Here is a 23,213-nt window from a genome sequence, read left to right on the forward strand (position 1 = left end):
TCTCTCTCTAAAATCAATTTTTAAAAAGATATTGCCAAAGGGGAGTCCTAAGGGTACCCCAAACCATTCCTAGTGTCATATATGATCACCAGGAACGTGTGTGGGTCTTCCCTCCTTACGGGAGGAAAAGTGAAAGAGATTTGCCTGCAGCCCTCCTCTCCCCCGCTTTGTCTAGGCTGGAAGGCGTGGTGTGGAAGGAGGGGAAGGGCCTTGAGCGGGGACCGGGGTGGGACGCATTAGTATGACAGGTAGCGGTATTCATTACGTGGGGCTCTCTTGGCCACACATGCTCCCGGGCTCCATTACCAGCTGTCACCCAGTCTGAGACGACAGGTAACACAGAAGGGACTGCAGTGAACCCGGAGGCTCAGCTGGCCTGTGCGCTGCTGAGCAGTGATTGTGTGACTGGCTATGTCTAGGACTGAGCTGAGTTATCCTGCTACTGGCGTCAGCTTCAGAGACTAGGTTTGTGGGTCGGAGTCCTTTGTTGAGACTCCAGGATAAGAACTCTGAGGCCTGGAGTGCTTGTCCTGGCATGTTTGGTATGGAGTCGGGCAGCCTGGGGTCAGGCTGGGGTCCCCATGCCAGGATGGAAGCTGTAGCCCCGGGGCCACCTGGCCTTAGGTGGCCTTTGACAGGGAAGTGGCCTCCAGCCTTCATTCAAAGGACAGAGCTAGTCTAGCTACCATAATTGTAGAGAAGCCTCCTCCACCCCACTGGACGTTATCTGTCAGGAACAGAGCTGTTATTTCCATCCTGTCCATTCCTGGCCACTTGCTCCCCATCGCCCCATCTGCTTAGCATTCCACTGGGGTGGTGGAGCCAGCTTTAAAATTCAGCCTCCAGCCCTAACCGGTTTGGCTCAGTGGATAGAGCGTCGGCCCGCGGACTCAAGGGTCCCAGGTTCTATTCCGGTCAAGGGCCTGTACCTTGGTTGCTGGCACATCCCCAGTAGGGAGTGTGCAGGAGGTAGCTGATCGATGTTTCTCTCTCATCGATGTTTCTAATTCTATCCCTCTCCCTTCCTCTCTGTAAAAAAAATCAATAAAATATATTAAAAAAATAAAATTCAGCCTCCAATTTGCATTAAGCTGACCCGGAAGTTATGGAAGGAAAGGCCAGATAAGCCTGTGTTTGGGAACTGCCCCTGCTGCAGAGCATTCATGGGGGGGACCTGGGGAGGACGACGGCCATATGCCTGGAGAGGGAAGCGCTCCATTTACCGGGGCTCCCCGCTCCTCCATCTGCTGCACATAAGGTTGCCTTCCTGGGATTAGGATGAATGTCAAGCTTGCATAGAAAAGCACCTGGAGATGTTACTTTCTTAGGTAAAGACAGACATTTTTAGAAGAAACATCTCTAGAACGCATTGTGACATGCCCACGGTGGTTTGGGGCAGGTCCTCAAGCCTGTTGGACACGCCCACCAGACCCTCCCACCTGTGAAACTCTGCAATACTTGTTTTTGTGACAAAGTAGACACTGATTTGGACATGACTCTTTAACTTCGGGAGCTAAGAGTTTCAAATTAAAACATGTAAAAATAGTCTTAAAATATGTAGTGTTAAAAACATAAACTAGATGAGCTAAATAAATTCTCAGTCAAAAAGATAATCTCATGCATATAGGAATGTGTACATTGTTTCTTCTTAACCTGACAGGGCCAATGCTTGGCTCTTTGCAGTGCTTCCTGTACTTCTGCATTCTCTGCGGTTAACTACTCGAAGCATTTATGCAATTTTGCTACTCATGCATTTCCTAAGGGCCTGACAGATCCCATTTCATCTGGTCTGCTGATTTCCTAGTTCTTAGAGTAAATTTTTTCTTTATACTTCCATGTCATGAGGGCAGTCTCACCAGTCTTCCCCTCCGTAGTTTTGCCCCCTGGAGGAGAAGGACTCCATCTGTTTTGTCATTTCTCCATGTCTGTCTGGGTGGGGGTGGGAGCCAGGAGAAAGATGGGCCAGGCTGTTTGCTGAAAGCTGACGGTACACAATGCGTGGTCCTCGGCTGATCCCAGCCAGCAACACAAGTCCCACTTCATGTCCTGCTTTACAGCCCTTCACCAGGAACAGAGAGTGAATTTTTAGTTTGTATTGGTTAAGCTCCAAGGACCAGTACATGTCTGGAATTTAAGTGAGCGTGGGCAGGTACAAGGAAGCTGTACTGTCCTCATCTGATTCCATCTGTCTGTCTCCACATTTACAAGATATAGCAGTAATCAGAGCTAGAATCTCAGGGGAATGGGTAATGCTGGTAAAAAATAGTGCCCATCAGCAGATGAGTGGGTTAAAAAACTGTGGTACATCTACACAATGGAATACTATGCTGCTGTAAAAAGGAAGGAACTCCTACCATTTGCAACAGCATGGATGGACCTGAAGAGCATTATGCTAAGCGAAATAAGTCAGTCGGAGAAAGATCAATATCACATGATCTCACTCATGGAATATAATGAACAACATAAACTGATGAACAAAAACAGATCCAGAGACAAAGAAGCATCAATCAGACTGTCAAACCCCAGAGGGAAGGTAGGAGAGGATGGGGGGGAAGGGGGAGAGATCAACCAAAGGACTTGTGTGCATGCATATAAGCCTAACCAATGGACACAGACACTATGGGGGTGAGGACATGAGCGGGAAGATGGGGGGCAATGAGGGGATAAGGACACTTATGTAATACCTTAATTAATAAAGGAAAAAAACACCCAAGGACACACAAAAAATAAAAAAATAAAGGACATAAAATGTATATATGGGTAACATAAATACATTTGCATCAGTATTAACGAGCAAAATCCTGTGTCAAAGGGGGCTTTTGTAGTTCAAAGATCTGTATCCAAATTCCATCCCAAGTTCTCTATCTCTTTGGATATGACTTTGAAATGTTAGTTTTCTGAACCTCTTTCTTTATTTGTTAAATGGAACTGTCAGGCTTACTTATCTCTGTGGGTGGTTATGAGATTCAAATGAGGGAACGTGTATGGGCTGATAAGGGTTAATAGCTGCTAATGACGATACCACTTCCTAGGCAATGTTCTTCTTGTACCTTTCTGTTACATCCTTAGACCTATATATGTCACAATCGGCTCTTTTTCTATTTGTGTAAAATGTAGCTTTGGGTTTCTGAAAGTATGAATGGGTGTGGGAATCACTCATTCTGTCATAGATGGCTCAATCTCTCACTTGTCCGTTTGCCCAACAGTGTGCCGTGTAAAAGGTGCGTGGTGGTTGGTAATGGAGGAGTTTTGAAGAACAAGACATTAGGAGAAAGAATTGACTCCTATGATGTAATAATAAGGTAAATATATTTCTCATTTGCTAAACTGGAATTGTTTCAAAACGTGGCTTCCTACTTTAGAACAGCTGTGTTTTAAAAGGCGGAGGAGCTGCTTTGATATTTTTAAGTACATTACACAACCTTGTCTCTCAGTTGTTGGCTCAAGACTTCAGGTCATTCACTTAGCACATGCTTATTAAGTCCCCTTCATATGCCAGGCAGTTCTGGCCCCAGGGGTTACAGCAGTAAATAAACAATGCTCTCCTTCTCTGTGGAGCATACATTCTAATGAGGGGAAGAAAAAAGTAATTGAATAAGGAAATATAATAATAAATGCCATACATGCAATTCAAAATAGATGATAGAGAATGATTGAGTGGCTACGTTAAGATGGATGAGCACCTTGAGGAGGAGACCTCTAAGCTGGACTGAGTGAACAGTCAACGCCAGCCACATGAAACTCAGGGAAAGGCAATGCAGGCAGAGGATGTTTGCCGCAGGCCCTTAGGAGGATATGATCCTGGGTTTGAGAGAAGTAGGTAGCAAGAAAACCAGTGAGGTGGAAGGGCAGCGGGCTGGGGAAGTGGAGTGCCATCAGAAGCTCAACAGGTGGGCACGGAGCAGGCTATGTAAGCTGGGATTAGACTTTGTAAACTAGGATGAGGGCTTAGATTTTACTTTAAGTACGGCAGGAAACGTTTGAAGATTTTTAAGCAAGAAAGGAATTTGACTTGGTTATCTTTAAGAGTCTGGCAAAGGCCTAAACAATGGAATGTGAGGGACGAGGGTGGAAATGAAGAGGCCAGGTGGGTTGCTGTATTCAGGTAGATGATGGGGACTTGGATCAGGGTGGTCTTGTCAGAGGAGGTAAGAGGTTGGATAGATGGGACATGTTTTAGAGGTAGTGTTATCAGGATTTGTTAATGTATTAGATATGAGCAGAGATGGGAATAAAGGAACCAGGGATACCTCCTCCTGGGTTTTCACCTTAAGAGACTGGCTGGATAGTGGTACCATTTATTGAGTTGGGGAAGACTAGGGTAGGAACAGGCTTAGAGGAGAATCAAGATTTCTGTATGAACATGTTAGGTTTGAGGTGCTTATTAGATTTGCAGCAGGTAAGTCCAGTAGGCAGTTGGCTAAACAGTTTAAAGTCTTGATGAGCTGATAAGCTGTACTGAAACCACGGAGTCGGTGAGATTTCCCAGGGAGAGACTGAGAGAGAAAAGAGGGCCCAGCACTGAGCCTTACAGTACTCAACAGTTAAGAGGTTGTTCAAAGAAAAAGAGTGAGTAGAAGAGATGGAGAAGATCCATCAGTGAAGTAGGGAGAGTCAGGAGATCACAGAAGCCAGGAGAGCACAGTGTTTTAAGACAGAGGGAGGGACCACCATGTCCAAAGCTGGTAAGCGGCCAAGCAAAAGAACAGTTCACCCTGGACAGGCAGCCTCAAGCTCACTGACATGCTTGACAAAGCAGATCGAAGTGGGGAGAAGCCCAATGGGAATGGGTTGAGGAGACAATGGCAGATGAGAAAGTAGAGAAACGACTATAGGCCATGCTTAAGGACTTTTGCTCTGAAGTTGAAAAATGAAGTAGCCAGAGATGGTTATGGAATCAAAGGAGGATTTCCTGTGTGGTTTTCTTTTATAAAGATAGGAGAGTCTACAGCATACTGGTATGCTGATGGAAATGAAGAGGTCGGCATGGGAAAGAAAGAGGGGAATGGGGCCCAAAGCACAGGTGTTGTTAGTCATTCATAATGGAAAGGACGATTGGGATTGTGGTTTATAGCTACCCAGAGTCCCATAGAGGGAGTGGTGGGAAAAGCAGGACAATTTTGTTTTCCTCATGGAAAGGTCAATGGAAGGTCATCACCCTGGAGTAAGTTCGGGTGTGTTGGGATGGCTGTCAATAGTCTTTTGAAGAGTGGAATGCTTCCCATGGGCAGTGCATTGGGATGGCCTGGCAGTGCCGGGGGGGTTTTGCTGGGTCACAAGCTGCGGAAGGTGTTTGCAAGTGATGTCACCTTGTTTTCTGTTTCTTTTCCATTTTGAGGAAGCTGTGAAAAGTTACCCACAAAACAATTTTGAATGACACATTTCTTTACCTATAATTGTCTAAAACTTGATCACCTAGAACTACAGCAAGCCCTTGTGGGAAAATGCCATGGGCACAACATTCTGAAGTCACTTCAGGTGTGAAGACTGTCTTCTTATTACACAGACAGTAGCAAAGGGTAAAGTAGTATTAATTCTCCTAGGGCACACTGTTTAGGAAACAAAGCGTTCCTCTTAACAGCATGCCTTCATAGTGTCTGCATAAATAGTGCATGTCTAACCTTGGCTTTGAGCACACACAAACCCAACCAAGTCTTGTGGTTCTTTAGTGCATTCTAGCAATAGACAGTCATTTGGTTGCGGTTGGGTATAATACAGCAATTTTATATTGTTACTTTATTTCAGAGCATCGGTTTTGATGGGTCTTCACCTTAAATGTGATTCTTGGCTGTCATTCACTTAGACACATGCCCACGTGCTACATGACTGTCACCTCGGGCACGTAACTTTCTCTGCCCCTCAGGTCTCTTACCTGTACCTCCAAGGTGTTTTGTCGGGATGTCTTTCAAGTTCTCTTTTAACCCTACTATTGTGGTTCTTATGTCCCCATGTTTAATTTGCCTTAGTTTCCCTGGAGATAAGACTGAACTACCAGTAACGCCACAACAAATTTTCAAATACAAATGCAAGTTTCTGCTTTGATCACGCAGCTGGTTCATGAAAGGGAATTATTTCCTTGGCCCTTATGTGTGAAAGACTGATTGACTGCCTTGTGCCATAAGAGCCCTGGCCACATGGCAGATGTTTGTCGGACAGACACCTCTGGGAACTGGTGGAAACGGCTCATACTGCACTCGGTCTACATATCTTGTGTTTTTCTGTCCACAGGATGAATAATGGTCCTGTTTTAGGACATGAAGAGGAAGTCGGGAGAAGGACAACCTTCCGACTTTTTTATCCAGAATCTGTTTTTTCAGATCCCAAACACAATGATCCTAACACCACAGCGATTCTCACTGCTTTTAAGCCGCATGATTTAAAGTGGCTGTGGGAATTGTTGACGGGTGGCAAAATAGTAAGTTGGCAAAACTGATCTCCCTTCTGATTACCTTAATATTTTTTTCTTTAACAAAAGACAACCACAGTGTTTTATTTTCTGTATTCTTGCTTTATTTCAGAACACTAATGGTTTTTGGAAAAAACCAGCCTTAAACCTGATCTATAAACCATATCAAATCAGAATCTTAGATCCTTTCATTATCAGAACAGCAGCTTATGAACTGCTTAATTTCCCAAAAGTGTTTCCCAAAAATCAGGTATGTATTTCTCTTGGTACTTTCAAACTAAGGATCCGGCTGGAGTAGAATAGGAGAATCTTAGGGGTCTCGCCTGAGTCAGTGAAGTTAGGTACCTATGGATATTATCTTCATGTTTTCCAGTTAGCAAGAACAAGGATCTTTAGTGAAGGTTTCTTCCTGCCCTTGCAGGGCCTTTCTGGGGTCTCCATCTGTATGCCCAGGTGGCTCATCTCTTGCAACTCTTTCGTGTTCTGCAGCGGGGGATGAGGGGCAGGCTGTGTCCTGAGCAGCAGGGCTAGTTTCAGGACCATGCATGGCTTTCGGCTAAAAGGAGTGATCTCAAGTAATCTGCCATAGAAATCCCACAGGGAAACCAGAGGAAGGGCGAGAAGCACAGTAAGGCAGCCCAGAAATATTTCTGCAGTCACAGAGGAGACACGGGCACTGAATTCTCAGCAAATGGTAGTTACAGCAATATTGACAGTTCTTAAAACTCCCAATCCTTTAGTGAAGAGAAATCTCACTGACTGTGACTTTGCAGGCCTATTTGTCTGTATAACACCTAGAAAACAATAATGACTGGATCTGTCCAGTGGCAGAGATGTTTTCCATTTGAAGCTTGGGTAACTTGTGTACATGCTTTTTGTAATCAGGGAAAGGCCCAAGAAACACACCTCACGTACCTTTACTTTAAGCACGATAAAAACAATTCTAAAGTATTACAGGCTGAAAATGAAATAACTTACAAAGAAATATTTTTAAAAGGACATACTTCTCCTTCCTCAACAACTCACATTATCTCCCAAGAATTTTTGCTTTATATCCTTCTAGACTTTCCTATGCATTTAAAAGCACATAACATTTTGTTTGTTCAATAGATAATGTTCTGCTATTTCCCCCTCCACCTAATTAATAATTCTCCTGTTTAGAGACATTTAGGTTTGTATCCAGCTTTTTCTTCCAGAAGTAACATAAAAATGCATGTGCTTATTTAGGGATCTTCTGCACACTTGTATGATTTCTGTAGGATAGATGCCTGAAAGTGAAATTCCCAAGTGAAAAAACATAAATGTCTTATGTTTAAACCCTTCTTCTTGGTATTGAGAGAAAAGCACAGATTCTTAGTAATTCTGAGGTGAAAAGGTAAGAGATAATTTTCCTAAGAGAGGTACGATCAGGTTTAACCCTTTAAAAAAAAAGAGATTTAAAATTATTGATTTTTAGAGAGAAAGGGAGAGGGAGAGACATTGATGTGAGAGCAAAACTTTGATTGGATGCCTCCTACTGGGGGTCAAACTTATAACCCACGTATGTGCCCTGACTGGGACTCGAACCAGCAACCTTTTGATGCACAGGACACCACCAACTGAGCCACACCGGCCAGGGCATTACCTCTTTTATTTTAGGTGGCCTCCTAACTCCAAAAGCAGAGGAAGACCTTGGTTTTACTTAGAGATGGTACTGGAACTAGTTGTAACTACGTAAAAGTTCTGGTAGGACATGGCGTTCCAGAAGCCAAATGAGGACATGGCTGCATTTTAAAGGTCAGCCATGTCAGATGCCGTTCCGAGGTTGAGCACAAACAATAAACCCTGGTTCTGGAAACATGGAGGTCATCTGAGTGAAGAATAAGAAAGGAAGAAAACCTGTTTGAAATGGATTAAAGAAAACATGGGACAAGCAACAGAGGCAAATCTGTAATAGGGTTTTGCTAGAAAAGGAAGCAGAAAAATGATTGGAACATAAGATCAAAGATAATTTTTGTTTGTTTATTTTTTAGGATGTTTTTATGGTGAAGGAAATGATTCAGTAAAAGAAAATATTGACGATGAGGGCAGAAAATGGGTAACTGTAGAAGCAAGCTAATTGAGAGATATGGTATGGTGCCCTCATGGAGAAGTCAGCTGTAGGCAGAAACAGGACATCCGATCCCTGTAAGAAAAGTGAATCCTGAAAATCTGGGTAAAGATGAAGGTAGATTTGGAGTTGGGAAGATGATGTAGTTTTTGTGTGATTGCTCTTTTTCTTAGAAATATGAGGATTCGATTGTTGAAGTAGGAAGGAGGCTAGGGCTGTTGGAGCATAGAGAGGTATAAAATTGTCATCTTGGAGAGTAGGAATGGAAATTTACTCGGGGAAACTTTGGTCATAAATGTAACATGCAATCAGGCAAGTATGTTTTGCAACCAGGCAAGGATGATGTTTTCTCTTGCCCTTTCTGCGGCTTGGGTGTGGCTTTATCCAGGATTAAGATTGTCAGGAGATAATATAGGTTCTGTGGGTGACAGGTGCAAGAGAATTGTCTGTCCCCATAAGGAAATGATTATAACGATGAAGTACTCTAAGGCGTGGCAAAAGGAAGTACATGGCATCAAGAGGTACAAGAGCCCGAAACAGTGATGGATCAGTGAGTTGGGTGACACCTAGGTTTTAACCCAACCATTAACTTCCTTTTCCAGCATCTGATGTTCACAATAGTGCCCGGAGCAAAGAAAAATTTATACAAAAGTCTGTCAGGCTTTCTTTGCCTTCTGCTACTTACTTGATTTTACTGTTTCTTTGATGGTTTTCTTTTCCTCAAAATCATAATTAATCACATATAATGTCCGTGGGATCTGTGAAAAATATTTAACCGAAAGGAAATCTTGAATTGTTGATAAAACGTTGATATATTTTGTTTATTCCTTTGAAGGCCATCCTACTGAGCATAACAACTTTGAATGCCAAGATCCTCCTGTCAAACAGCTGTGACAGCACTTCTCTTAGTAGTTGCACATGTGAAGGGGATGTAGAATTTCTGTCTGTAAATGAATAAGGATCCAGTTGAGACTGTGATGACACTCTGTGTATATCTGGAATCCTTGTTTTCTAGTCAGGTACTTGCTAGTATAGTTTGTCACTGCAGTTACTTGGTTAAAGTTAGCCTTTTCCTAGAACTAGTTGAATGATAAGATTCGTAAGATTAGGCCTCCCATATATGCCTTGGGAACAAATACCTCATTTGGATTTTTAAAGAAAAATTTTCCTTCTTTCCCAGAAACCCAAACACCCCACGACAGGAATTATTGCCATCACCTTGGCCTTTCACATATGTCACGAAGTCCACCTTGCTGGCTTTAGATACAACTTTTCTGACCTCAAGAGTCCTTTGCACTACTATGGGAACGCCACCATGTCCTTGATGAACAAGGTAATACAGATACTTTGTTACAATCATTGATTTTTCTCTCTTCTCACCCTGTCATTTTACCTGGCGAAGAGCTTTTGAGAGATTGAGGGCTTGATAGGGGTTACAGAGCTACCAAATGCCAAAATCAAGTCCAGCGTTCTCTACTACAGCAATTCCCAATTTGTAGGCCTCAGACCCTTGGGAGAATCTCAGTTATTGTCAAGTACTGACAACCCATACAGGGATCAAGCCTTATCTTAGATACTGTATCCTATTTGCACAATTTAAATATACACATAGCCTATTGTTGGAGAGATTACATATTCACCCAAAAGCATTGCCATGTCATAGTAATAATTTTCATGTATTTTTATTTTTTCAGTTACGTAGACAAGGTCTATAACATTTTAACCCCATGAAATAATCTTTATGGTCAGAAAGGTTGTCATCTTTGACACTAGCTCATGCTTCTCTGGAATTAGGGATCAGTGGCAGCAGACTGGATCCTTCAGATTTTTATTTTAATTGACTGGGGAGGAGTTTTCTATTCTCCGAATTCTATCTTCGATTAGTGGCACAGCACAAGTGGTAGGATTAAAACATTATCTGTACATTTTTTAATATTGAAACATGACTTGCTATAATGTATATGGCTGTATCCCATGAAATCCCAGTCCCCTGAAATCATCATCTCCCAATGCTATGTCAGGGTAGAGCATGATACTGACTTGTGTCTTCCCCACAAGGTGCGACAGAGACTTGAGTAGTTGCTGGGGACAGACTTCAGGCTCACTTCCCCGCAGCCCTAATCGCTCCTGCAGCACATTTGGCATTTCTAGTCATCTAAAGAACAACATGCTAAAACACCTTCCTGAAATCAGGATGCCCATCAACAGAATAGAACCATTTTTTAAAACCCGAGTTCCAGGTGATGCATTTATAACAACGATCAACCCGTTTGGATTTACAATTTTGGTTTCTCCCACCACGATTCAGCAGACCAGGAGATGATGTGAGGGAGCCTCTTACCTACGTGCTGGGTTGAGTGGAAAGAGCAGGTTTTAGGGAAAGCTCTGGCACAAAAATGAGCAAAGACAAATAAATTAGAAAGGTTAACACAAGTCCTTGACACGTGTTATGCTTGAAGCTTTCATTCAGAAGCTTTTTAGATTATATTGCTGTTGTTGAGATTGGGATAAACGGTGATTTTAGTTCATTTTTATCTTTTAGAATGCCTATCACAACGTGACTGCAGAGCAGCTCTTTTTGAAGGACATTATAGAAAAGAACTTTGTAATCAATTTGACTCAAGATTGACCCTACAGAGAAGATAATGCTGACAGTATTAGTTTTATTTTTATACTGGCAATTTATAGTTTATTTTAAAAAACGTTGGATGTACTTGTCAAGAAATTATGTATATTAAGCCTGTCGCTGCCTGGTGATTTCATAACCACCAGCTTAATTTCTGTAAATATATTTAATTTATGAAAACCAAGATATACTGAGTTACCATGTCAGGGTAAAGTTGTAAGTGCATTGTGTTTTTAAAAATATTTTTAGTTTTTTCATTTTAGACTTTTGAAAAGATGTGACTTCCTAATAAGGGGATTTAAGTTAACTGCAACAAATTTGAATGTAAGATGACATATCTGGCTACTATAAAATGGTGGGGAATTGACATGTGGTTGTGCCTTGATTTGGCAAACTGGAAGCACGCCAGGTCTATATCTGGCTGACTTTAGTGTCTTTTTGTTCTAAATAAGGAACCTGATTTGAAGTTTAAACCAGCTCTGAATACAGCAGCGTGGATGGTTATAGAAATCTAAGGTCATACAGGTATAATTAGGCTCCCCCCTTGCAAATAACTAAACCATTATGATGAGTAATCAGGTAGAATGAAGATGGTGTTTTTTGTTTTTAAGTTTATCTAGATGAGTAAATAACCAATAATTACTAAAATCTGATGACTGCATTATGTTGAAATTTAAAAAAAAGTTTATACAAAGAAAGCTGAGTAAGAGATGCTCAAGGAGAAAATTCTCAAAGTTTATGTTTTGCCTGGTTTAATTCATTAACTTTTAAAACTTTCCTATTTGAAGTAAATTAGGAAAGATGAAAAAGACACAAGTAAATCCTTAGGAGTGTCAAGGTGTCCTTGGATTTAGATGGCATTTTCATCTCTTGTCTTACATGGAAAGCTCACCTGACAGTCTAGGGTTCTCCAGTGAAGAATCCTACGGATGCAAACAAGCCCGTCCCTACAGCTGCGGTGAGCTGGTCTTCCTCTCCAGTTTAATGACTGTAACTAACGGCTCTGGGCTGTGGTGGGGAGAGTAAGTGGTGAAGGATAAAGGAAGAGAACAGAAGGTATAAGAATGATGGAATAAAAAGTATCAGAAGAGGTATGAGTTGAAGAATTAGTACCTTTTTTAAAAAATATATTTTTATTGATTTCAGAGAGGAAGGGAGAGGGAAATAGAAATATCAATGATGAGAGAGAATCATTGATCGGTCGCCTCCTATTGTGACCTCAGCCTGCAACCTGGGCATGTGTCCTGACAGGGAATCGAACCTCCGAACTCCTGGTTCATAGGTTGATGCTCAACCACTGAGCTACGCTGGCTGGGCAAGAATTACTATCTTTTGATTAATTATCACTGGGAGACATTGATGTCACTGACAACCAACCTGCCTCTCTAAAGAAAGTGTAGACAGGGTGGAACAGACGACCAGAAACAGGAATAAACAAGGTACTTGGAAAGCAGGCTAGGGGGAGAAAACTAGTAGTAGATTTAATCCAGATCTAGACATTAAATATGGATGACGTCCTCCTAATAGCATATGTTTGCGCAGGACCAATTTCATCTGATTCTTCTAATAACATTGAGGTGGAAAAGGCAGGAGCCAGGCCGAAGTCCCCCTGTTCAGTGACCTTTCCCTCCCACTGCACAGCCGGAGACTGCAGCGGGGCTGCTGGAGTTGAGTTTGATGGAAAGTAACTTCGGGTTTCAAAAAGGATACTGTGGCTACAGAAAGATCAAAGTCAAAACCAATGATGGCATTCCCTAATGTTACTGTGAATAGTATAACAATGGCCATTAAATTTTCTGACTGATGTTCAAATTCAGGAATCTGGCATTTTGTGTAGTATAAGAAAAGGCTATAAACCTCAAGGTGGTTTTAGTTAAGCCAAAAAAAAAAAAAAATCTGAGCAAGACACATATATACAATTTATTAAAAACACATGAACACATTAAAATCTCACTATTTATACAATCTAAATTCTAGCAACATATACAAATACTGAGTGACTACAGTACATGCCGAGGTAAGAAAAGTACATTCTGGGAGAATTTCACTGACACTTAAGCAATTCTTGTTTCCAATATGTATTTCGATACGTGTTTTGTTTCCACCCTTCCCAGTGCCAAAAAAAGAAAAAAGAAAAAGAGACAGAGGGAGAGAGAGAGAGAGATGAAGAAACTATAGTCATGAGTTGGTGTGACTAAATGAGAATTGGTGCCACACTTGACCTAAAAAGTACTTTTAATAACCATCCAACTCTTTAGATTTTGCAGTTTAGGGACTTCAAGTTCAGAACTGAAAGGCAAAGCTAATAGGTAATTTGTTCTTCATTAATTTCTCTTAAAAAGGTCTGGAAAGCACAATCTGTTAGTTCTTTTTAATTGTATCACATGGCATGGTGCTTTTATAGCCGTTCTGCTCTCCAGGTGACAATAGGAGCCAAGGCAAGTACCTTAAAGCTTTATCACTTTCCATACAATTAGAGCTGCATTCATATCTAGATGAGCTCATTTTCAGCTCCCTGCTGTGGGAGGAAGGGCAAGTACATACACAAGGTCATAATTTCAATTACTGTATAAATTCTCTACTCGAACCATTTCATCAGCAAACTAAACCCATTGTTCAATGCAAAGTGCAAATAGTGAAACATGAACTTAAATAACTGGACTAGACCCTCATACAATAGGATCTACTTAGATTTACAGCTTTTAATAAAATATAAGTCAGCATTCACAATATCTTACCTCTAACTGTGCTGGTTCCTAAGATCAAGTAACAGCGAAGTCAGTGTAATTTTACAAAACATGTAATGGCTACACTGGCTGCACCACTGTCTGACTATTTTTATACTTGTATTAATAGGAAAAAAATTTAAACCAATAAACCACAGTGACTTAAGTCGTTTACATATTTCAAGCAAAGAATAAAAATTCAAGGACATTTTGTAAAAAATGGTTACTTTCACATTTTCAGTTGTTACTTGATTGTCTCCAAAGCTGTATATATATATATATATCAGACATAAAATGTAGTAAAAAAACAAACAAAACCCAAACTAAAAAACTACTATGAAAACAAACTAAAAGTACAAAACCAGAACAACCCTTTGTATCAGGCTCAGCTCTTCATTTTGAAAGTAAAATATATAAAAGTAGTAAAAACTAGATATTTGTAAAAATCATTGGCAATTCAAGGACAGCACAGTGGCATTTTGAATCAAGTCTTAAAACATGCATCATTTAAGAAAACATTTGCTTCTCAAAAAAAAAGAAAAAAAGGTTCCATGGGAAAAGGAGGTGCACACAGTTACACAAAAATAGCAAGCATCTTTGGGAAAACAAAATAGTTATTGAAAACATTTCTCTTAAAGCTTCAGACAGGTATATGACTTTAGGAAAGGTATAATCTCTCTATACTAAGGATGAATAAAAAAATAAAGCGATTGGTTTACTCTCTTCCCACCTGAAAGGGGATGGCTGCATTAATACATGTGCTTTACACATTCCTATGTTCTAATAAAAGTTCAACACCTGTGCTTTTTGTTTCAAATATTTTGAAACAAAATATGTATTGGGTTTTCAATGAATAAAATTATGCCTCATAGTATGTATGGAAAAGGAAAAGCAAATGAAAAGAAAACCAACAAAATCATACAAGTAGAGGGCGGGAGGCTGTAGACATAAACAGTTCTATTTGGAAGCAATGTTTTAGATTACTGATATACTTGTGGAAGCAACAAAATGAAGACTGTTCACCTTCAAATTTAGCAAGTTCTGGCAACATCATAATCTGGTGGCCCAGGCCAACAGAAACGAGTAGGACCTGATGGAAAAGTACATTTCTATTAAGACTACAAATTAAAGTATACAGAAGGGACTTCAAATTTTAATCACGTGGGCAGCTTATGTCGTGTTGCCAGCCTAAAGACTTTTAACCATGGTTTTTACATTCCAGGCTGATAACCTACAGAAGATTTTTATGTCACCCATCTAAACTTAGCTCTGTTCTGGGTAAATGGTAACAAGGGGCCCAGGGGAATAAAAGAAGACACATGGATAGTCACGGGTGAGGATGCTGTAACACCTCTTCCCTATGTGTGAGATAAAGAACTACTCACCCTCTCACACACGGGTGAGGCACAAACACGCGGAGCTGAAGAATGCACACTGAGTTTACAGTTTGCTTTGGAAAACTAAAACACTAAAAAGAAAAACATATCTTGAGATTAAAAGAAAAAAAATCTACCTACCTATTTAAAAGGGGGGCAAATTCTGGTTATCTTTTTTAAAGGTAATTTACAGGACTTCTGAGGAATGACTTTGCCTTCGCTGTGATAAAAGTAAGTGGGGCATGTTTACAGCGTCTCCTTGGAAGCCCTCAACTTTTCACAACCCTCCGAGGAAAAATCCCATTGCAAATAAAGTCGGAGGGGAGGAGAATCTCTTTCATAGCTTTTTTAAATGGCAAAGTTCCTGTTTCCACAGTGAGAAGTAAACTTAAACACATTAGAGGATCTGGATTCATGAAGTTTGATAGAGCAAGTATAACTCACTGAAAAGACTCAAAACGTCTTACAAACACAAGAACAGGGCTGGCCATCAGGGCCGCAGGCAGAACAAGCAGAGAGCAGGCCAAGTCCTGTACCGCGGGTGTCAAAGCACCTGAGTGTCAAAGCGACAATCACCCTGCTCATTAATTACATCAGCTTCTCACCTGTACTCTTCCTAAGGAAAAACGGATAAGTGTGTAGGACTGCAATCAAAACAATGACTATGTATCACTAATTATTATTTTTAAACCCAAAAAGGAATACAGGAATAGAAGAGGAGGAAATCATGATAGTACCCACCTTCACACAAAGCAGAATTTCAAGCCATTAGACATTTCAAGAACAGTACCATGCATTATTGCCAGTCAGGCTTACAAAGCCTTATCGAGTTCATCAAATGTACCTGCAGCATTGGTAATAAATACTTACTCTCAGTGATTTTTAATTTCTTTGAAGTGCATAGTAGGGAGCTTTTTCTGTATTAAAAATAGTGTTTTACAGTAGTAACAAACAGGATGTTCGAAATTTAATAGGCAAGCTACAACACTTCTAAAGCAAGATGGCAAGATTAGTAGTTTCCTGTACCTCGGTCATCACACTTCCCCTACTACATCCGTGACAGATATGTAATACATTCTATATATTACTACCACTAATAGAAAAAAAAAAAAGGCCATGTGCTTTAAAACGATGCTTTGTAAAAAGCAGCATCACCTTCAAAGGATTTCTTTAAAAACATCACTGTCGCCATCCCGCCCTGTTCCTGATACCTCCTGTGTGCTCTGTGGCACCTGGTACACCAATTCCTCTGGCGCACTTGGACCTGGCTTCCCACCTTTCGGGGTATCATACTGGGCCCGGGCTGAGGAGCAACTGTCAGTCCTGGCGAGGAGAGTGTTGTATGTTCCCACTAGAGGAGGAGGCTGGTTCCCTGTAGCTTTGAAAGTGGACGTTGAGGGTAGACCAACTGAAGCTGGGGTGTGCCCCGATATATCCATGACAATGGGGGTTGCATACTCGGGCCCAGTAATTGGGAGAGGTTCAGCGTAGGCGTGATACACTTCTTGCATCGGGGAGTTGTAAGGATCTAGGTCAGCATAGCCTGTTTCTTTTCCTTCTTCTGGTTTGAAGGTAGACCTCTGATGAAGTGTGCCAACAATTCCTCCCACAAGCGGCTGGGCATACTCTGCGGGTATCACAAAGGACAACAGAAATGTTACCTCTTTGACACAGGCCTCATATAATTTAGGGTGCAAGCTACAGACTTACACCAAAGCAAAAACTTCTCCATGGAACTTTTGTTGCTATCAACACAGACCCTGTAAGGACCAACTTCAAAAATTAAAGATGTTATCTTGTGTATCATGGTAATAATAGGCCAGAAAACTTCATTGTTCATGTAATTTTGCATAAAGAGTGTTTATATATGTTCTTCAGATACATACAGTCTTTCAATAGAAAAGAAATTTTCCATTGTTGGAATAGTATTAGAATATAATTTCAGAGTTGTTTTCCCCCCCCCCCCCCCCAAATATGAGGAAATGTTTACAATAAATATAGGCCAGGTTAATGTGATAAATACTGCAAGTCTCATTATGTCTTTTCTGTTCTTTTTTTACAAATAATTCTATTATTTATTTATTTTGAATAAAAAGTTGGCCGGGATAACAATACTAGTGGCTCTGCAAACAAAACACAACATATCTGAGGTTATTTCATCACATTTTTACAAAACTGCCGTTACGTACTGCACTTGATATTCACAGCAACTTTATTAGACTCTAAGAACCAGAATCAGATGAGCAACAGGAGAATCCAAAATGGAGAAAAGCTAAAAACCAGTGGTGTTTCCTTAGCTAGAGAGTTGGCCGGCAGCTGACTGGTAAAGACAGAGGGCCTGTTACACCTTCTTTAGTAATAACAGGGCTACACATTGACAAACACCCTCCGAGATTTCTATTACATTTTCTCTATAATCTGCCCCTCTTCAAACTTTCCCAGAAATCTCTGCCCTAATATGAGATAAAAGCTCAGTTCGCTGGTGCATTATGTTCAGGAAAGGAAGGCTGAATGGTGCTGAGGATATGGCACAGTGTGGTTCAACCCAAGAAGCTCAGTTCAAACCCAAGAAAGAAGTTGACCCTCTTCTGGTCATGAGGTTCCTTGCAGCTTTGAACACTCCGGGAAAAGTGAACCATGCTCCATCTTAAAGGTGGCAGGAAGTTCCGCACTCACTCTACATATCCCGGGCACTTTCCTATGCAAGGCACTTGCCCCCCTTCGGTGCTGCTGGAAGTACCAAGATGAAACAGGCAGGAGGAGCTTACCATCTAATAATGAACACTATGTACACACGTGCAATTGAGAAAAGCAGCCATTTTTCTGGATGGCGGGATATTCCAAGCAAAATGTGTTGTTCTCCTTTTTTAAAAATATATTTTTATTAATTTCAGAGAAGAAGGGAAAGGGAGAGAGATATATAAAATCAAGGATGAGAGAGAATCATTGATTGGTTGCCTACTGCACACCCCCTACTGGGAATCGAGCCTGCAACCTGGGCACGTGCCCTTGACCGGAATCGAACCTGGGATCCTTCCACTAAGGCCAATGATCTATCCACTAAGCCAAACCAGCTGGTGCTGTGTTATTCTTAAAGTTATTGTTTAAACACAAAGCCTAAACACACCACCTAATCAAATGGCAAAATTTTTTTTAAAAATATTTCTTTTACAACCTTAAGTTTTAGATGCCTGTTCTTTTTTTTTTTTTTTTTGAATATATTTTATTGATATTTTACAGAGAGGAAAGGAGAGGGACAGAGAGCTAGAAACATCGATGAGAGAGAAACATCGACCAGCTGCCTCTTGCACACCCCCTACCGGGGATGTGCCCGCAACCAATGTACATACCCTTGACCGGAATCGAACCTGGGACCTTTCAGTCCGCAGACAGACGCTCTATCCACTGAGCCAAACCGGTTTCGGCGATGCCTGTTCTTTTTATTTCAAAAAATGTCATAAGTAAACATACAAAAATTCAAAGCGGAACACAAAGATGCACAGGCATTGGGTAAACATAAAGTACATATCAGTACACACAACGCAGACTTATTTTTCTATACAGGGTTATTTTTGTATAAGCAAGTCTGATATTCCCTTTCCTTTCATACATTAAAGTACAAATCTAAGTCAGTCTTGAAAAGACTTAACTTATTTTTGCATTTAATTCTATCTAATACCAAAACCAAATACCCTAAACCAGTGGTCGGCAAGCCGCAGCTCGCAAGCCACATGCGGCTCTTTGGCCCCTTGACTGTGCCTCTTCCACAAAATACCACAGCCTGGGCGAGTCTATTTTGAAGAAGTGGCATTAGAAGAAGTTTAAGTTTAAAAAATTTGGCTCTCAAAAGAAATTTCAATCGTTGTACTGTTGATGTTTGGCTCTGTTGACTAATGAGTTTGCCGACCACTGCCCTAAACCCTCCCAGTCTGTTAGCCAAGTGACACACTGATGAAGTCTGAAATGCCTCAAGGCCACCACAGCCTTTTACATCCTCTAATGCCACCACTTTGCAGGATCTTCCTGTGAAAATAACAGGATTTCATGATGGCGAAGTAAGCAATTTTTTACCTTATAAATACACATACTATTCAGAGTTCTGAAATTTAACTCTCCCAACCCAGTTACAGTATTTCAACCAGACGGCCTACACCTCTGCTTTGTCGGCACAAGAGTTCCACCTGTCCCTTTTCAACTCCTCCCAAGCCTGGAATGAACGGAAGACACCGTGTTGGCATCCCCATAGTACTGCTCTAACTAAGCTCACTCCCTAGGACCTCAGATGGTGTGTTAAGTCTCCCCACCAGAGTACAGTTATAACTCAAAGAAAAGGCAAGCTACGAAAAGCTGAGCCACCCAAATGGATAAAGACTGGGGGAGAAATATACACCAAAAGGAGTAACTTCTTCACAGGACACCTTTAAGCCATTTCCCTGTTAAATTTGTTAATTTCACACCAAGTTTTCAGAAACAGCCCTGTCTTAAAACAAACCGTATGTGCACGTGGGAGGCCGCAGCCCATCGACCAGCTAACAGTCCTCACACTGATGGACCGCAGTGCCCTGGGAACGAGCTCACAGTCTCCCGAACACTCGGCTGTTTCATCGAGTGGTGAGGCTATAGTACTTGAGATCACTGGAAGCAACTCTACATCTGTAAATCTGACTTCATTAAAGAACAGTCAAATTTCACGTGCTTTATAATCAGTTTGAATAGCAGAGATCATGTTAGCAGACGTGAAGATCTTAACTCCAAAAGCCCTTTTTAGCTTCAAGAAAGAATCAAGTTTATAAAACTCTGAGACTTGAAACATAGTCTAAAACCGTGGTTAAAGCTACCAATGGATACTTCCACTAAAAACTAAAACCACTTGAGTGGGTTAGACCCTCGAGGGGAAGGTGACTGGACATACTGCATTGCTAATCCACCAATACACAGAAGGGCGGCTTAAGCGCTTAAAGATACATTCACAACGAATGACCAAGACAGGCAGAGGCTCGAAGCTGCCCAGGCTGGGCTAACCTTAAAGAGATTCATTTATTTGTGTTACTATTTGTGCTGCCCAATCTCTAACAAGAAAAAAGGGCAGAATGTAGCTTTCCTTTGAAATATTTAGGCCGCCTGCCCTGGCCAGCGTGGCTCAGCTGGTTGAGTGCTGTCCCATAGACCAAAAGGTTGCTGGTTTGATTCCCGGTCAGAGCACATGCCCCAGTTGTGGGTTCGACCCCCAGAGGGGGTGTGTGAGAAAGGCAACCGATCGTCTCTCTCTTTCTCTCTAAAAATGTAGGCCTTCTGACTCTGAATATAACCCATTCAGTTTAACTTTAACCAGAATTTTTGCTTGTCAAGAATAATATTTGGGCCCTGGCCGGGTGGCTCAGTTGGTTGGCGCACCATCCCGCACACCAAAACATTACACGTTTGATTCCCTCCTGCTCTTCTTTTAATACTTTTATATCCTCAATAAAACCAAATAGATTTCCAGTTAAAGAGACAAAAAATGCCCATAGTTTTTAGAAACGAATGGCTCAGTTTTACAGATAGAACTTCTGAGGCACAGAAATTACTCTCTCAAGGTAATCTTTTAAAGAAGTGGTCTACTTTGGAAAATAGCTCATCTCTCACACATGAAAGAGATAAAAGATACTGTAAATCCCAAAGCGCCTCACAGCAAGCAGAGCAGCTCCTCCCTCGACCTGGGGCTGAAGGCTCCACGAGTTACCTGCAGAGTCCGTTTGCAGCACGGTGGTGACCTCTCTCGCACTCAGGTGATTGACTTCACTGCTGCTGTAGCGAACGGGGGTTTCCTCGTGCTCCACGGATTTGGCCGGGAGAAACTGCTTCATTCCTTTCCACCAGCCTTCATTGTGGCGGTAAGCAAAAGAGACCATTAGAGAAAAACCTGTGTCTGAAATCGTAACAGTGAATTAACAGAAATGCTGTTGTATTTAACATGTCTGTAACAAATATCTAAACAAACTAGCCTTTATGTTCAAGCGTCCTTTTTTTTATTGTGGTAAAATACAAAATTAGTTATCTTCACCACTTTTAAGTATACAGCTCAGTGGTATTAAATACATTCACACTATTGTGCAACCATTACCACCATCCATCTCTGTATCTTGTACAACTGGAACTCCATACCTATTCAACAGTAACTCCCTAAGTCTCCCCACCCTTGGATACTGGCAACCACCATTCTATTTCCTGTGTTGATGATTTTAACTATTCTAAGTACCTCATAGGAGTGGAATCATATAGTATTTGTTTTTTTTGTGTGTGTGACTGGCTTATTTCTCTTAGCATAAGGTCTTTAAGGTTCATCTATGTCAGTGATGGGCAACCTTTTGATCTTGGTGTGTCAAACTTTGCCAAAAAACTGAGCATAACTCGGGTAGTGTGTCACTTTGAGGAAAAAACTAACTCCAAGACTCTATTCGCAAATGTTTCATCCTCAGGAGCAGCAAATGTTTCATCCTCGGCATGCGGCAGCGTGTCATCAGAAATGGCTACGCGTGTCAGTGCTGACACGTGTGTCATAGGTTCGCCATCACTGATCTATGTTGTAGCATAATACAGAATTTCCTTTTTAAGGATGAATAATATTCCACTGCACATATATACATTACAGATCCATTCATCAGTCGATATTTTTACATTTTAACTGTTGTGAATAACACTGCTAATGAATATGGGTGTAGAAAATATTTCTTCAAGACCCTGCTTTTACTTATTTTGAGTGTATACCCAGAAGTAGAATTGATGAATCATATGGTAATTCTATTGTTAACATTTTGAGGAACTACCGTATTGTTTTCCACAGCAGCTGTAACATTTTACATTCCCACCAACAGTGCACACGGTTCCAATTTCTCCACATCTTCACCAACACTTGTTTTCTTCGATAGGCACCTTCTTAATGGGTGTGAGGTGGTATCTCACCATAGTTTTGATTTTCATTTCCCTAAAGATTAGTGATGAGCATCTGTTCACGTGCTTATTGGCCAATTGTAGATATTCTTTGGAAAAATGCATATTCAAGTCCTTTGCCCATTTTTTAATCGAGCTGTTTATATGTTGTTGAATTTTAGAAATATCCTACATATTCTAAATATTAATTCCTCATCAGATATATGATTTGCAAATATTTTCTCCCATACCATGGGTTGCCTTTTTACTCTGTGGACAGTGTCTTGATACACAAAATTTTAAATTTTTCATGAAGTTCAATTTGTCTAGTTTTTCTTTTATCTGGGCATTTTGTGTCATATCAAAGAAATCACTGCCAAATCCAATGTCATGAAGCTTTTGTCTTAGGTTTTCTTCTAATAAAAATTTTATTGTTTTCAGGTCTTATATTTTAGTCCTTGATCATTCTGAGTTGATTTTAGTAAATGGTGTTAGGATAGGGTGCAACTTCATTCTTTTACATGTGGATTTTTCCCAGCACCATTTGTTGAAAAGACTGTCTCCTTTCTCCGATGAATAGTTTGTACACCCTTGTCAAAATCATTTGTCCATATTTGTAAGGCCTTATTTCTGGGTTTTCTATTCTATTCCATTGGTCTATATGTCTCTCTTTATGCCCATACCACACTATTTTGATTGCCCTGTAATTAAGTTTTGGAATCAGAAAGTGTGAGTCTTCCAGTTTTATTCTTTTCCAAGACTATTTGTCTATTAGGTGTCCCTAAATTTTAGGATGAATTTTTCTATTTCTGCAAAAAATATCAGAGATTTTGATGGAGATTCGTAATGAATCTATAAATTGCTTTGGGTAGTCCTACATTATTAACAATATTAAGTCTTCTAACCCCTGAACATAGGATGTTTCCTTTTCTGTCTTTTAAAATTTCTTTTAGCAATGTTTTCATTGTATAAGTCTTTTACTTCCTTGGTTAAGTTAATTCCTAACTATTTTACTATTTTTGAAGCTATTATAAATGGAATTGTTTTTATAATTTCCTTTTCAGATTATTGATTATTTGTG

General features: G+C 40.7%; 2 protein-coding genes across 6 annotated transcripts in view; one reads left to right on the forward strand and one right to left on the reverse strand.

The window, feature by feature from the left end:
* ST3GAL6 (ST3 beta-galactoside alpha-2,3-sialyltransferase 6) overlaps nucleotides 1-19,524 on the forward strand; it is a 104,459-nt gene extending 84,935 nt beyond the window's left edge. Inside the window, exons 7-11 of one of the 5 annotated variants that reach the window (XR_008555601.1) lie at nucleotides 3,207-3,302; nucleotides 6,229-6,415; nucleotides 6,486-6,656; nucleotides 9,331-9,514; nucleotides 9,676-9,729. Coding sequence is in view for 4 of the 5 variants with exons in the window: in XM_054714028.1 (XP_054570003.1) it covers nucleotides 3,207-3,302; nucleotides 6,229-6,415; nucleotides 6,519-6,656; nucleotides 9,676-9,828; nucleotides 19,354-19,497 (718 nt within the window). In the remaining variant the exon portion in view is untranslated. Of the gene's footprint in view, nucleotides 1-3,206; nucleotides 3,303-6,228; nucleotides 6,416-6,485; nucleotides 6,657-9,330; nucleotides 9,515-9,675; nucleotides 9,829-11,037; nucleotides 11,489-19,353 lie in introns of those variants that run through there. The other 4 variants (XM_054714028.1, XM_054714029.1, XM_054714030.1 and 1 more) reach the window with 4 other exon arrangements.
* The window catches only part of DCBLD2 (discoidin, CUB and LCCL domain containing 2), a 102,787-nt gene continuing 92,592 nt past the window's right edge, over nucleotides 13,019-23,213 (reverse strand). Inside the window, exons 15-16 of the mRNA XM_008158117.3 lie at nucleotides 20,946-21,083; nucleotides 13,019-16,850 (exon numbers count right to left, since the gene is read on the reverse strand). Coding sequence (XP_008156339.2) covers nucleotides 16,381-16,850; nucleotides 20,946-21,083 — 608 coding nt within the window. The 3' untranslated portion in view covers nucleotides 13,019-16,380. The remainder of the gene's footprint in view (nucleotides 16,851-20,945; nucleotides 21,084-23,213) is intronic.

Source organism: Eptesicus fuscus, chromosome 3 (genome assembly GCF_027574615.1).
Source record: "Eptesicus fuscus isolate TK198812 chromosome 3, DD_ASM_mEF_20220401, whole genome shotgun sequence".
In the NCBI taxonomy this organism is placed as follows: Eukaryota; Metazoa; Chordata; class Mammalia; order Chiroptera; family Vespertilionidae; genus Eptesicus; species Eptesicus fuscus.